Source organism: Oryza sativa, chromosome 1 (genome assembly GCF_034140825.1).
Source record: "Oryza sativa Japonica Group chromosome 1, ASM3414082v1".
Classification (NCBI taxonomy): Eukaryota; Viridiplantae; Streptophyta; class Magnoliopsida; order Poales; family Poaceae; genus Oryza; species Oryza sativa.
The window spans coordinates 2,214,522-2,231,055 of NC_089035.1; the positions used below are offsets into that span (position 1 = coordinate 2,214,522).

The window sequence follows — 16,534 nt, forward strand, 5'->3', positions numbered from 1 at the left end:
TATACTAGGATTATACACTGGGAACTGATTAGAAGGTAACCTTAATTATAGTCCAATACAGAGGTAGAATCATTTTTTTTACTATTCAAAGTCAACATAATGTCATCTCTCATGTCCACTTGTCCACTAGATTTAACTTGACATGTTCAGAATAAAGTTATAAAGTGTGAAGAACCATTGTAGTATCTTTTCGACAAATTTGCTCATAAATATGTGCATATAGTTTTTTTTTATCAGAACTATTGCGGGTCAGATTTTCGATCTAGAGCGTCACTCAGTCAGCAAACTAAACTTTCAGACATTTAAGTTAGCATGCAGGGTGATCATTTATATTCTAAAACAATTTCTCAGATAGAGATTAAAAAACCACTCCTTGATCGAACTTGCAATATTTACAATAATCCATCTTAATTCTCAAGCTTTCTTGTGATTGATCAGTTAACTAAATATATTTAAATATAGCAACAGTAGTGATAACGTATTCCTCTGTTACCTAAAAAACCAACTTCTGAGGATGAAACTGAACTAGTCCCTAAAAATTGTATGTTTTTTTTGGGGTACTTAAAAATAACAGTGCTCCTTAATTGCATTGTTTGCTGGAGATCGAGCTGCAGCTATAGGCCTATAGCTACTTGGGCAACTTGGATGAAGTACATCAGGCAAGTTGCACCATGAGCACGATGGAAAGGATAGCAAGGTTCAGTGCACTGAACACAACATTTGCTGTTTCACTCACTCATCTGCCTGCAGCTTGCAATTTTCATGGATCACATTAACCGATCGATCGATCTTTCACATCTTTATTTTTTTTTTCGAGTTGCTGTGCTCTGTACGATCTACCTGCAAGTTGCATCAAAACGACATAACTACGCTTGTGCGATTCTGTTAGTCTGAGTACTGGTTGTCGATTGACATAAATCTCTCTCTTTCTTGACCTATAAACCAAGTAGTAGCTCTGTCTAGCTATGTGCATTCATGATGCAGAGACTGAAAATAATAATACTACTAGTAGAGCTTGTCGTTCTCGACACACATATAGGATGGCAACCTTGTAAATCAGGGTAACATTACTGTAAGTTTTCTCTGTTAGAAACAGAGGAGAATCCCACAGGTTCTAACAAAGAGTACTGTAAAATTCCTCTTATGACAAATGTTAGAATATACTTATATTTTATGACAAATGTTGCATTTACGAATATTATTAATTTGTTGTCGTAAGTGATTGATTTTGTGTAGATTCGGTTCTTTTCCAACCTCAAGGGGAGAATAACCCCAGCTTGTTGCAATTAATGTATCAGTTTAATTTAATTAATTACGTACAACGAGCACGTTGGCCATGTGGTTAGCTTACGTACTCATCTTAATCTTATAAACTTTTGCAGTGATATCACTAAATCGTTGTGGCATTCGACCGGCCCGGTCCCGACGACTCCAAAGACTTTGAAAAGTCGTCCGAGATATAGTTTCTAGAAGATTCTTGGAGACCATCGCAGAACGTTCGCCATAGCTCCACTTTTAGCGATCGATCGAGCACAGCTTAATGCCTGATTAATCCATGTGCTAATCGTATTGCGTGATTATACAGTGTTATGCATTAATTAATTAACATCTTTTACAGCCTCATCACATCGTTTTGTCTTTTACTACTACTAGCTTATAATTAAGCCGTTATCATGATTTAAATTTTGAAAAGTTCACTTCGAGTTTTTAATTTATCGTTGTTTATTTTTTGGTTTCTAAATTTCTAATGACACGTATATAAAAGTTTTTTTCGCGAAAATATATTAAACGAAAGCAGAGTTTAGCTTACACAAATTAAAGCGCTATTGCCGGGTGGGTGCGCGGGGGGGGGGAGCCTTGGAAAAATAAAAGAATCTAAAAGGAAAACTACTTAAAAGAGAAAAAGAACTCCTAAGACAAGGGAGACACATATATATCTTAGCTTTTATCATGATTAAGCCGTTAATCATGATTTAAATTTTAAAAGTTTACTTCGAACTTTTTATCGTTGTTTATTTTTGGGCATTGGTATGTTCTAAATTTCTAATGACACGTATATATAACTACTTAAAAGAGAAAAAAACTCCTAAGACAAGGGAGACACATATATATCTTACTTTCTCCGTTTCAGAATGTAAGTCATTTTAGCTTTTCCCACATTCATATTGATGTTAATAAATCTAGACATATATATCTATTTATATTCATTAACATTAATATGAATGTGGAAAATGCTAGAATGACTTACATTGTGAAACGGAGGAAGTAACTTTTATTGTTGATAAACCATTTCGCTTTATATAAATTACAGCATATTTCAAACGCTGAGGCTGTTAGTAGCTGTATGCGGAACCGCTGTATGCAGATACTAGCTACTTGTGTGTACTGTAAGATCAGATTAATTTGATACAGTAGTGGTATTAGGTTTTCTTTGAGAAAAAGAAGGCAGATGCAGCTAGCTAGGGCGACCTAGCTAGCGTATAGTAGTCCTACGTACGTGTTGTTGCTTCAAGACTTCAATGTACAAAGGTGACCTTGGAGTATAGTACCACAAAATGATTCGAATGTAGAGTTTGCGATCGAATACTTTCAAACTTTCAGTTATCGAGGTACTACGTACTACTAATATGTTATAAGTAATATTAATTTCTGGAAATACATACAGTATCTAATTGGTGTGTATCATAAGTGTGACACTAGCTACTAGATTTGTTATAAAAAATGCTTAACTTATCAGTATCCATATTCAAAGTTATGTTAACTGCTCTTGTGCTGTTTAATCAGCTTTGATCAAAACTGAAAAGTATTTTGTAGATATGTATACCTAATTTCCTAACGTACGGATGCTGACTATATATATGTTGTACTTTGCATTGCGTGATGTAGAATATCAGAAGTAGCTTAATCAAGGCAACATATCGTTTGCCTTTTAGATCATCAGAAGCTACATATCCACAAATTTTGAATGTCGAAACTTAATTTTAGAGTTGATTTTGAGATATTTTTCCTTTTTATTTTTAGTTTATTTTTAATATTGACTTTTAAATCACTAAGGATAGAAATATATAAAACTTTTACTTATAATTATTTTAGTTTCTTCGTTCATTTTTTTTCACGCTTTATATATATAATAAATATCAGCCGTAACTCAAACGATGACTCTGAACGATGTGTCTAACAGATTAATGGAGATTTATTTCCCTCTTGTGTGTTTCATCCACTCCTCTCTTGCTTTCTTCTTTCTAGCTGTTGATCCAGTGCGACAAAGCCATATGCATATGCTTCAATTCAGTCAGTCAGTAGCTTTCTAAGCAATGGTCAGTGGTCAATACATGCTCACGCGCGTTGTATGAGCAGGAAAACGAATCAAGTCTTTGCATTGATCTTGTAGGGATGGCATGTGTACAGACAGCAACTTGATGTGTTGATTTCCCTCTAGCTGGCTATATAATACTGTACTGTGATCAACAATATGAAAGAAAACAGACTACATTTGAATAAGTGGAGATTTATCCTGAACCATTACTACATTTGAATCTGCAGCTTTTTCAGCTTGCTGCTTGCATGGTCTCTCTAATAAGTTCTTGCCAGTGTGAAAAAAGGTGCTGCATCAGAAAAAGGAGGATGAGGCCAGAAAAGGGAAAATATGTTAGCAGAAAGTGTTCTAGAAATAGAGAGACTAGCTACTCAATCAAGCATCAAATTCAACCAACACAACAAGGAACATGACTACAAGAGATGATTATTTGACTTGCAACATAAATTTTAAATGCATAAAAATTAAATTTGGAAGACACTCCAATCCATATTTAACTTTTATCTGTGCGCGTGTTGTTTTCGTTTAATTGTATAGTACAATTGGCATATCATATATAGTACTCGAGAATTTTGCTTAGTGTTTACTATGTACTCACCTTAGAAAATTTTGGCTCCATTTTCAGTCTTTTTTATCGATCTCTTCTATTTTCCTTGTTCACCCAATTTTGCCTAAAATTGATAAAATTCAACTCAAGATCACCCCTTTTTTTTGCGAGACAATTCAAGAATTGATTTACTTCGATTCTACATTGTTATAGAACACGACTCGCCTAGTTGTGACAATGACTTACATCAAGCTAGCGCCCAAGTATGACCGGGTTCGATCTCTTCTCCATCACTAGGTTCACGCGGTATGACCACGAGAACGCGGAATGTGACTTGGAATGGCCTTTAATATCCATTTGAATTTAAATTACATTACATATGTGGCAATGGCTAAGAGACCTTTAGTTTAAAGGTAATATATATCATTGCAACCCTATAATTGAGGAGCAACTTGTTATTCTCCTTTTTCTCTCTCTCTCCCTCCCTCAGTCTCTTGAAAAGGCTGGCAGAAACCATGTTCATTCCATTAAAAACTTTCTGTCACAAATGAAATCATGCTTCCTTGTCATGAAAACATATTTGTCCTGAAAATTGATACAATTTTCTTCTCTCTTTTTTTTGCGTGCAGATTGATATGATTTTCAAAGTGCATATCATTTTATTGCACTGTAATTTCTGTCAGAAAATAATTTACAAACCTAACAAAATTAGAACACTATAGAATTTTTTTCAAGATAAATTCAGACATCATTCCCATCCAACATAAATTAAAAAATATTCTTTATTATGTTCAAAAAGTGTTGATACGATTTTAGACCTGCCGGAGGGGGAAAAAACTCAAACTAGCTAGTTCAAAATTTAATTAAATTTAATCATCCTCTTGTTTAATGTAGCTAGGACGCATAGAAGTCGAAGACCACCAAATTACTAACAACCAATCAATTTTTTTCATGGTTTTATCAACCGAGCACGACACTTCCTAGTTGCGACAAAGACGTGAAAAACACATCAAAGTCTAGGTACGCAGCACCCCAAGTATGACCGACCGGCCGACCGGATTTTCTCGTCGATGGCTCAGCACATATATATCTGCACGATCCCAAAGCCCTCCTGTATATATACATATAAATAATATTTATACGCACCTGTATAATAAAAACCACCAGAAATTCAGATTACTATACATTTCTGCAGGCTGCACAGCATGCATTCAGATACATGAATTCTTCATATACTACTACTATCAAGAGGTAGTCATTGCATGAATGAATGAATGAATCCAAGACAATGTGGATGAGCACAAAATGCCTTTTAGCTCACCAGGCAAGAATGCAGCAACAGCAGCTAGCAGCAGCAAGTTGCAAGGGGAGTGTAGCTTTCCAGTGGAAAAACCACACAGCTTGTTTGGCTACTAGAGAGGCAGTTTGAGACGTACAGCACACAGTTTCATACCGTGTGCGTGCCAAGTTGGCAACTGGATCCTAGCAGCTGCAGTGACCGGCTCAAGTTTCCATTGCCATCCAATCCAACCAGGCCAACCCAATCCAATCCTTCTTCCTCCTCCTCTCTTGTGTGTGTGTGTGTAAGAAGAGGCTAGTAGAGCTAGCTAGCCTGAAATTTTTTTTTTGCAAGTTGCTGCTACTAGCTGTGCTGCTGGCTTGTCATCCTCTGCTTCAACTTTAAAGAGAGAGAGCTAATAGTAGATGATGGTTCAAAGAATGGATTGGTGATCCACTTGGGTTTCAGCTGGGTGATCATATGCAACATGGACTAGCTACTTGGCTTAGTTCAAAGGATCTGCTTCTTGGATGCTGTCCGGCCACGTCGCCATGCATGTCAATTCTGTGGATGGCGTCAAAGGCTGCATGCAAGGAGCTGATTTTAATTAACATGTTGCCACCCACCTAATTAAGCATTTGTGTGTTAATTTATTATTACTTTGCTACTATCTCTTTGTACTATAGTACTCCTACTATGTAAGTGCTATATCCTTGGGTTTTTTATTCCAAGCTACTAGCATGCAAGCCTTTGTCAGAGAGAAACCGATGCAATATGCCTTGTTAGTTTCAAGAGTCCATGCGTAATATGCATGCTTTGTGGATTCAGTATTGGTCAAGGGCAATGGATCCATTTGGAGTATACTAGTAAGTAATTAAACGTTGCTTTGACAAGGATTAGTCGGTTGTTAATTGATTTCCGTCTTGGAATCAAACTACCTTTTCCTGGGGTTAGCTGATGCTGTGATCTTGTGTGCACATGTGTTTAGCTGTTCATGCATTCATGGACTCCAAATTATTTGTTTAGTTGTACACTTGTTATGCTAGAAGTGTTTTGATTGATGATGAAAAGTGCACACATTTTATATGAGATGATCCTTACTTCTTCCTGGAAGGAAGCTAGGATCAAGTATATATATTATATATGTGTGTGCGTGGTTTGTTCATGCATGTTGCCGACTTGTTAATCAATTAGCAGATGCATTTTTGTAGTAAATCAATTTGTCTATGCATGTGTCATTGGCGGCTGAAACTTTTTGGCACGTTATAATTAAAATCAGCACTTGATCAATGGGGATAATTAATTAAAAAATATTCATAAGTTGCTAGCTAGCTGCTGGTCTTGATATTTTCCGGGGTAGAGAGAAGACTAAAGAATTCCACTTGCCAACTAGTTTTCTTGAGAGTCTGTACAGAGATGAAACTTTTTGGAAAGGTGCTCCAGGTGACCAAGTTCAATTCACCAACTGAAATCGTTGGATTTAAATGAATAATGCAAGACAGAAAAAGAAATGATTTCTTTCGATTCTTCATTAATACTCCCGGCCATTTGGGAGGAGCAATATGTACAAATGCATGCATCACACTTCAGCATTTTTGTCTTTTTTTTCTTGGAGTTTTAAGAGTGCTCATAATTAGGACATACAAGTTGATCCATTGGTATTTTCGCAATATTTGACGATTTTTCCATTTAAAAATTGTTGACGATATTTTGCTTAATCTTGGTAGAAAATCTCGATCGGTTAATTTATCCCGAATTTTTATCTCAAGCGATAAAATGAACCATGAGTTGAGGTGCTAATTAACCACAAGCAAATAGTATTCATTTTAATTTGTGATATATATACGAACATGCAAAGACGATGATATATGTGAAAATATAATGGTGCTGGTAGATTTGTCTAAAACATTTCCATAATACTATGATCATGGCATTCGATCAGGTCAAAGCTAAATTTTAGGGATTGTGTCATTATCAAAATTATCAATGTATATAATTGCCAGAAGGCCGGGATTAGCAAGGGTCTACTACTGTCCTGTCATTTCATTAATTAATGAGATTAAGTCCCCGATTCCTTGCATCCCTAATTGGCCTACGAGAAGCGACAAAAATCACAAGATGGGAAGATTGTGGTAGGTTCTTCTACAACTGTGCCTCTCAAGCAGCCATAACATATTAACCAGAAGCATAAATAAACATACTTTAATCTGCCATGACAGTTTTGATAATATCTCATGAGACACATGCATATAAATCACCCATAAGCAAGAGTCTCCTAGGTCAGTCATTGTCCACGTACTCCTGACTGCAAAAGCTTAGCTAATATAATGCTACAAGCTTAAATCGTCAGGATATGATAGAGGCTGCTAGGAATTAATTAACTATGTTGATGCACATATACTTAATTAGTATAATAGCATTACTAGTGGTAGTTAATTAGTACAAAAGCATCAATCAAATGGAGACTAATAGCTAGGAGACCGGGCAAGCAAAGCAAAGCAAGCATTGATCTTGATGAATACTCCAGAGAGATTGGCCATTTCCTCCTGACCTATTATATGCATGCAAGTGTTCACTGTACTTCTGCGGTACAACGACGAGCAAGAGCCTTCAGAAGAGTGCGTACGTTTGTAGTACTGAGCGTACTACGCCACCACCCCAAATTCAGCTGCACCGGCCAATAGATTTTAGAAGCAATAATTGGTTCATATATGCAAATTTGGAGTACAGTACATCTCTCAATTTCTGGCCATGTTCAGAGAAAAAGAAAGGCTCTAGTAATCGTCCTATTGCTTTGGACACAAGATGCAGTATATGTCCATTTGTATCTATATGTGTTCTGAATTTTCTGACGGCTGCAACCATATATATGCATGCATGGCATGGCATGGCATGGCTGTCATCGCTTCACTGATGATCAGTCTATGATCCATTGATCGATCAGCACTGAATCATTTGGAACAACAGTTTGGCCCATTTGAAAGAACAGTTTGGCCTCTAGTTTGCTCGATTATGAGCAGTGCCAGTACTACGTTGTACGTCATCGACTGATGTCCCAGCTTGATTGGCTGAATCATATTGCTGCCTCACATGCTTGACAGTGCAGGTAGTACCTAGGAGTGCACGCAGATGATAAGATGGGTTTTGCACTGCAGAATCACGGGCCTCCACTCCAGCAAACCGGCCTGTCAAAAAGTTCAGGTTCAGTACATTTCAGCGAGAAACCGAATGAATTTTACCAAGCAAGTTTGGACAAAAAATAGTACTATGGGCAGACCCTGATGAGGCCAAACCAACCGTATCAGACGTGTTCAGTACAAAGCACGTCAGATGAAATGATAACGACAGTTGATTCCAAATGTTGAGATACAAGTTACAACAGCTTTTATTGATCAGATGAAAAGGGCCAAAACATTCAGAACCAGCGTGTTGCATTCAACAGAGACTGTCTGGTAAAATTGAAGGAATCATTGCTACAAGCCTCTACAAGTACTTACCAAACTCACATGAACAAAAGGAGATCGTTTGAGGGTTGAATACCAGACCTGATCGATTGGGGGCCAAATAAAACTTGGGCAAAGAACAAGCACTGAATAGAACCGAAAAATGACAGGAATCGGAAACCAGAGGAGAACAAACTATACAAGCTGCACCACAAGGGCTCCACGTTAAGTATTATTCCTTAATTAATACACTTGTGGAAAATTTCAAGTATAAGTGACAGTAAAAATGAAATAAGTTGACGACAGAGGAGCAATGATAGCCTAACGCAATAAACAGGTTGTAATTAATCATAGTTAGGCTATCAATTGTACAAATCTGTGAATCCAACTTCCAACCAGAACAATCGAAGTCATAAAATATACATTTCTGTGGAGCAGCTATGCATAAGTGAGTGCGCATAATCTTGTCAACCCTCCTCGCCAAATTCTTTTGTAAACCTTTCGTGCACCTCCAAGTCTTTCTTGCTCACTGTCGGTCTCTGCCTGGCGAGGACTTTCTCGAAATCTGTCCTTGAGATTGGTGGTGGAAGGATCTACATAACAGGAAATAAATCTTGCTAATCATCAGAAGCCTCTTCTAACATGCGCAGTGGAGGAAATGTCAATCAATCTTACCTTTGCTGCAAGGCCCTTGGATGCGAGCTCCTGCATGGTTGTTTGTACGGCACCAGATTGCTTTGGTCCACAAGGCATCCACATATCACCATCAGCCTTAAAGAAGAACATGGCATCCTGTGTTTTGCGGACAGGTTCAAATAACACATCCTTTACCTGTTGAAAGAAAAAAGAGCAACGAGATTTCAGTATATGCTAACAGAGCATGGATACATGAGAATGTTGCAGAAAACAACTTACACAAACAGCAATATCCGAACCAGAAAACCCGTCTGTTCGACGAGCCAAGTTCTCAAAATCACTTTCATTTAAGTTGTGTGGTGTATCCCCGAGATGGACCTGGATAAATTAAAGGTTTGCCCTCAGCCAAAGATTGTAACAACAGAACATGACATTTTCTTGAAACTGAATTGGACAATTCTGCACCTTAAACATATGTTGCCTTGCTTTCAGGTCGGGTAGTGGAATGTAAATACGTTTATCAAAGCGCCGGCGCACAGCCTGAGATAATGGATTTAAGTAAGTACTAAATTGTTCAATGGAACAAGAGAATTTTGACAGTTCTGAATGGTGCAACACAGTTTTATAGATCTTCTTAAACCTGGTCTAGAGCATATGGCGTGTTTGTAGCAGCAAGAACCAGTACTTTGTCATCATTATGGCCAACACCCTGGACATTCACCAGCGAAACAAAGCAAAAGGTAAGTAAGTTGGTGTAACAAAAAGGGCATCTAAATAGTTTAACAAACCATGGAATGCTTCAGATAACAAGGAATAACATGATACATGCTCTAAGAAAAGATGGACAGTATTTGAAGCCCATCAAATGTGGTATTCGATTATTATGGTCAAGCGGTCAAGCCATGCATCAATATCCATGTATCTAGAAAGCAACTAATCAGCCAATTCGCATCTGATCTACTTGGAAATTTAGCACGTTTTCACTTTTATGATTCCAAATCTGGATGGAATAGCTTCAGATCTGGCCTGGCTAATATCCCTAACTAAGACACCTGATACTAGTACAACTCTGTTTGGACTTGGTACTAGAAACCTACTGGTATTAGAGGAAGTAGCCGGTCCAGTACGCCAGTATTAGCTAAAACGGTGTGGCAACAAATCTTAGAACTAAAATGTGAAATGAAAATATACCATGTTCCTTTTTGCCCCTCAAATATACAAGTTAGAAGCACTGTTTCAATAACTTGATCCTTAACGAACTATATAAGTTTCAAATATAACAGCATTTTGTGCGTCTCCAATTGAAGCTCTGAACTTTCAGGATCATTATCATTCTAAGAATAACACGTCCAAGTACACATTTAAAGTATTCAGGTAGCAGGCACCTGATTAAGAAAAGTTAATAATATAAGCTAAAATTCACCTGCATTTGCACAAGAAGTTCAGTTTTGATTCTCCTAGAAGCTTCACTCTCATTTCCTTCTCCTCGTTGACCACACAATGAATCAATTTCATCAATGAAGATAATGGAAGGAGCGTTTTCTCGAGCCATTTGGAAAAGGTTTGCAACAAGTTTTTCACTCTCTCCCATCCATTTTGAAACAAGGTCTGATGAAGATATACTGCATAAAGCAAACACATTAAATGAAACATAATAAAATATATTGCACGAACAATACAAATGAATATGGTATACATTGATATTGATCATTGGCAACATCATGGAGCAATCAGGTAGAAGAAAAGGAATACTGCAGTTTCTCTTTCACAGATGTCTGCACATCATTGTAAACATGAATTAAGCTGTGGCATGAGAAACCACATAAATAATCGTTGGACTGTAGCCACTCCCAGTATTAATCACACAATGATCAGATGTGGTGTTGCTAGATAGGTATCGCAAGTAACTGAATCTTTGAGGAATTGTGTGGTCAACAGTGAATACAAACTGCTTGTGTGGTTAGCTACAGAACTCTAGTGGTAGGATTAGAAAAGACCTAACTTTTTTATTACTTTGGAACTGCTAGCGAAATTGAATTATCAATGCATACATGATAGACCGTCAACTGTTACAGGACTGTCTCATGAACTTTCTTTTAGTATGCATTGGAAGTGGCTGTGTAAAATGTTCATTGGTCCGGTAATACTACATTATTACTACTACCATATAGCTATGCATTGGAAGTGGCTGTGTAAAATGTTCATTGGTCCGGTAATACTACATTATTACTACTACCATATAATGCTCTAAACTCAAATCCATTTTGATATCAACACCAAGGGTTAGAAAATATGTCAACATCAACATTTTCTTGTTAAACTGTTCTGGGCAGCAAGATTCTCTGCTTAAGCTGTGTTCGAACCCGCCATTTCCCAACTTCACTCTCTCGTTTCCCACGTGCATGCTTCCCAAACAGCTGAACGGTGCGTTTTTTACAAAAAAAAAATTCTATAGAAAAGTTGCTTTAGTAAATCATATTAATCCATTTTTCAAGTTTTTTTTAAACAAGGTTTAATTAATAATGCGCTAATGAGTCACTCCGTTTTACGTGCTGGAGGGAAAAGTTCACAACAGCCACTACCAACACACCCTTAGTTTGCACATCAATCTGTCCCGGATTAAACCAGCTTTTGACCAATTCTGAATTTATTCAGAAAGATATTGACTGATTTCTAGCTTTACGCTGAACTCCACAAACCAGTTGTTTTCTGGCAAACAAAAAACAGTGGGGGCTAGGGACTTTTATGAGTTCTGACTGGAACCAAGTAGAAAACATGAACTTATATCTGAGCAATGTCCTGTTATGCAGGCCACAATTCCATTTAATGGATAAGAACCTGGTTCTGCACACTGAATTTGATATTACAGTGATAATCAGAACCTCAGAAGGCATTGGACATTTCAAATACTGCCTTTAGTATTCAATATGCAACCAATATTAGTTATTTGCCTATATTTCAGTGATGACTGATAAGTGATCACTCAACTGTTTTTGGTACAGTGTAAGAATTGAGCAACAGTATGTGCTATTGTTCTAAATAAAGATCATTGTGGCCTTCTGAAGGCAGTTTACAAGGTAAGTCTAGCCTCTCCGTATGTTTTGCGTTTTAAAGAACAGGTTGATAAAGGGGAATTTATCTATTTTAGCAGGCATTATACAATTATTAAGACCATTTATAGTAGAAATCTCTCCTTCTAAACTCAAAAATATCATGGAAATTCTAGTATCAACTATAGCAACTAGACCTAGTTAAATCTTCTCCTTTTGCTGCTGCCATGGATAAATGTTGAGATTCTTATTCTAGGTACAGGAAATATGTGTTCAATGATTGCTTTGTCTACTGCATGAACATGTAAACATTTGTATGAAATTTGTAAACAGTGCCCGGGGCCACCGCGCTGCAGCGATTGAGGAGGACAAAGGAGGACAGCAGGCGGCCGGTGCTTGTGTCAGGTCGAGTAAACCTATACGCTTGTGGACTTGGCCGGGGAGCATTGGGCTGCGCCAGCTGATGGACGCAGTTTGTTACAGCGTCCACACCTGGATGCTGTGACCAGTAGTGTCCTTACTATTTTGCTAAATAATACCACTAATTTACTGATTATTTAATTTTAGGATTATAGATTATTATAAATAAAAATTTTGGCTCTATATCTCTATAGTTCCATCAAGGGATAAGCATCCTGTGTAGGACAACTGATGCTAGCAGCGAAAAATGAATGCACAAAAGTTATTCAGATCAGGAGTAATAATTGCTAGAGAATGTTTAAACATATTTGAAAACAGAAAAAATGTGCCAGGGCATCATGCCATCAAAACATACCAATTCTTCTATAAACATATGCATTAGCTATTATATGTCAAGGAAACCACAAGTGCTCCCAGTAAAATAAGTATTCCCTCCATTTCTTTTATTTGACGTTGGTTAGTTCAAAAACATCAAAGAAAAACAAATGAAGTAAAACAACAGCCGTTTTAGGTTACGCATGGTATCATTACAACACAGGTGTTAGATATGTACTAAAAATAAACAAATCTATACAAAGACAAAGAAAGATGAATCGAACTCGGTATACAACATGTGTAAAATAAGTATCTGCTTTAAGCTTTGGGATGTTGATGGCTTAAAAATAGCTTATTGCACACATGAAAAGTGACCAAACCAAAAGTAGTTATGTAAGAGCTGCTATTAATAGGACACACCTTGCAAGAAACAGCTTTCACAGTTTTCCATAAATGTTTTCTTTTTTGAGAAAAAAGCTCACTTGCCTGCATCAATTATACATTTTTTTTTAGGATTTTGGCTGCCTAGAAACATTCTTATAGGCTCACCAAGAGTGTCACTGCAGCAATGGGGCAACAACTGAATCAGGACATCACCTTATCCAGAGAAAGGAGTCAAGGCACTACTGGTGTTCCAAGCTATTTAATTCTGAACATTATCCATACATTTATACACAGAATACATGCAGCTTCATAAATATTGACAATAACAGCTGCATAATTTGAACTTTAAAAAATATAGAGAAAAAATCAACAAGAGAAATTGCAGCATGAAAAAATAAGACTAACTAGCTATTGCCACTTAGAGAAGGAATCTTGGCAGTTTTTTAAAGCCTTAATGGTACCCCAAGACATGAACTGCAAAACTACTACAGTATCAACAGGAAGTATCAAAAGCTCAATATAATCTTTCCAAAGGAAAATGCTGGATGAATTTTGAATAGCTCATAGGAATACATTAAACCCTTGAGTACACACAGAAGTGCAAAATGGAATCACAAAAACATAAGTATTTTGATTGCTGTTCAATACCACTGAAAAAAGAGAGCAAAGCATGCTACAAATTACAGTTTCAGAACATACACATGTAGTGAGGTAGCAGCGAAAGAGTTAGGGATGTTGGGAGAATGTTAGTTTAACACACAACTCAACTGAACATCTACCATGACACCAACGTAAAAGGCACCACGTCATTGAGTTTTAGTAATGGAATTAGTAAGAGTGAGGATTTATTGTCAAGATATGTAGTTGAAATATATAGGTATATATATGAGGGTATAACTACCTGAAAAATGTAGAATCAGCCTCAGTTGCAACAGCTTTAGCCAAATAAGACTTTCCTGTTCCTGGTGGACCATACAAAAGAAAAGCCCTCCATGGTCTCCGTTTACCTTAAGAAAGAAATCTCCATTAGTATAAAATAGCTAACAACACCAGATCCCAGACTTAAGATGAGTTCATGTACACATTTTTTTATAGTCGTTGTTTACCATGGAGAAATTTATCATGTAACAAAGAAGATGCGCAAGATGTTAGTCATGAACACTTGAACAATGGTTGAGAGTTGAGAATAATGGTACTTTTATCTTAGTAGCTGTTAGAAAATTCACTTACTGTATCTTGTAAGTCATTAAGAAGGTCACTAGAAGCACGAGGAAAACAGACCCTCAATATTTGAAAATAACTATTTGCAAGATTAAACAATTGAATGTATGTCAAGCTAGTAACTTGCTGCATGATTATAGATTACACTGTAACAACCAATGCACCTATCACTAAAGCAGCATTTTTTCCCTTGTTTCCATAACTGCCTTTCAATTCAAACTACTAGCTGTAAATTATGGTTTTACTCCACATTGTTTGTCTAGTACCAAGATCATGTTAATATCAATTTTAGCAATCCTCTAGGATGTAACTTTCAAGATTTCCACCAAGACTACACAACATAATAGTTGCACCCAGCACCCTCTAGAAGTGGACTCTGAACTATAGTCGACACCCAAACAGTCATCTACAAACAAAATACAGTAATTACGCGAGCTAACCCTGCACACCGAGCAACCATCAACATGGAATGATTAGTGTTGGCAATCAACAATACTCGCCCTATCCGTTTTGATCGAGATCAATATCCATGTACGGCCTATACGATCGGATCCACCACCAATTTTGCAATCACCTCTATTCTCTACAACAAGGAGAATGAAAATATACTGGTTATCCTCGCAGCAGCCGCTCACCCGTAAAGAACTGCGGGAACTTGACAGGCAATATGACGGCCTCCTGCAGCGCTTGCTTGGCGCTCTCGAGGCCGGCGACATCGTTCCACTTGATGTTGGGCTTCTCGGTGATGATGGCGGAGTTGAGTCCAGCCCTCAGCTTGGACTGCTCGGAATCATCCCCACCCCCCTCCCCATCCTTACCCTTGGTCTTGGGCCGCGTGGCGACGGCCGCGTCGCCGCCGTTGGCGCCACCACCCCCACCCCCCTCATCGAGGACCGCGCGGATCTCCTCGGCGCGGCGGAGGTACTCGGTGAACTTGGCGGTGATGGCCTCCTTGATCTTAGGGTTCTTCTCGTACTTGAGGTGGGTCTTGAAGTACTCGAGCGCGTTCATGTAGAGCGGGAACGCCTTGACGTAGTTGCCGGCATTGTCCTCCTGCACCGCCTGCTTCACGTACTCGATCGCCTGCTCCTTGAAGTTGCTGTACATCGGGGGCGAAGGCGGCGCCGCCGCCGGCCGCGCGCGCGCGGGGGGGCCGGCCGGATTACGGCGGATCGGAGTGGGGATCGGGCCCCGGCGGCGCGGATTGGGGTCGCCGGTGGCGGATTCGGCGGCGGCGGCGGTTGCTTCGGGGTGGGGTTTGACGCGGTGGGGAGGAGGAGAAGACGAGGAGGAGGAGGAAAGGGGAAGGAAGATGTAGAGGGGAAAAAAAGGGAAAAGAGGAGAAGGGAGAAGCGTGTTTTCTTTTCCTGTTTTTGTTCCTTTTTTAGTTTTTTTATTTACTTATTATTGTTACTGGATTTTCGAGGAGAAAATATTTTTGGTGTTTGGAAGTTTTGGGTTTAGGTCCTTTCTTAGCTTGCTTATTTTGAGAGAAGACCTTCTGTAATTGTTCGAGTTGAGTCCAAGTGATATTAGCTCATCTCCGATAGGTTTATATTTAGGTTGTGTTCTTTACCCTGTTTTTCCAACTCGTCACCCTTATTTTTTACATGCATACTTTAAAAATTGCTAAATATGTGTTTTTTCACAAAGAAAAAGAAAAAATACATGAAAATTGCTTTAAAAACATATTAATCTATTTTTAAAAAAATAGCATGTACTTAATCAATCATGCGCTAATGAGTGATTTCGTCTTGCATGCATGATGGATTAGTTACCAATACCAGCAAACGACCATAGCCTTAGGGTTGTTTACGACAAAGGAAATTTACATCTAAACTTTTGTTCCTTAGTTTTTTTTTCTCTTTTTAGGAAATGCTCTTGTTTGGGTTGGAACTCAAAAAAAAGGCGTTTGTGGCTATA

General features: G+C 38.0%; 1 protein-coding gene across 1 annotated transcript; it reads right to left on the minus strand.

Moving 5' to 3' along the window:
* Nucleotides 1–8,781: 8,781 nt before the first annotated feature.
* Nucleotides 8,782–15,841, minus strand: LOC4325480 (protein SUPPRESSOR OF K(+) TRANSPORT GROWTH DEFECT 1). The gene is made up of 8 exons (XM_015765883.3): nucleotides 15,247–15,841; nucleotides 14,292–14,397; nucleotides 10,645–10,843; nucleotides 9,862–9,930; nucleotides 9,687–9,761; nucleotides 9,501–9,599; nucleotides 9,261–9,416; nucleotides 8,782–9,178 (listed from the first exon to the last, which is right to left on the minus strand). Exons 1-8 carry the CDS (start codon nucleotides 15,716–15,718, stop codon nucleotides 9,053–9,055), a joined length of 1,302 nt encoding a protein of 433 aa, XP_015621369.1. The 5' UTR covers nucleotides 15,719–15,841; the 3' UTR covers nucleotides 8,782–9,052.
* Between the last annotated feature and the right edge of the window lie 693 nt (nucleotides 15,842–16,534).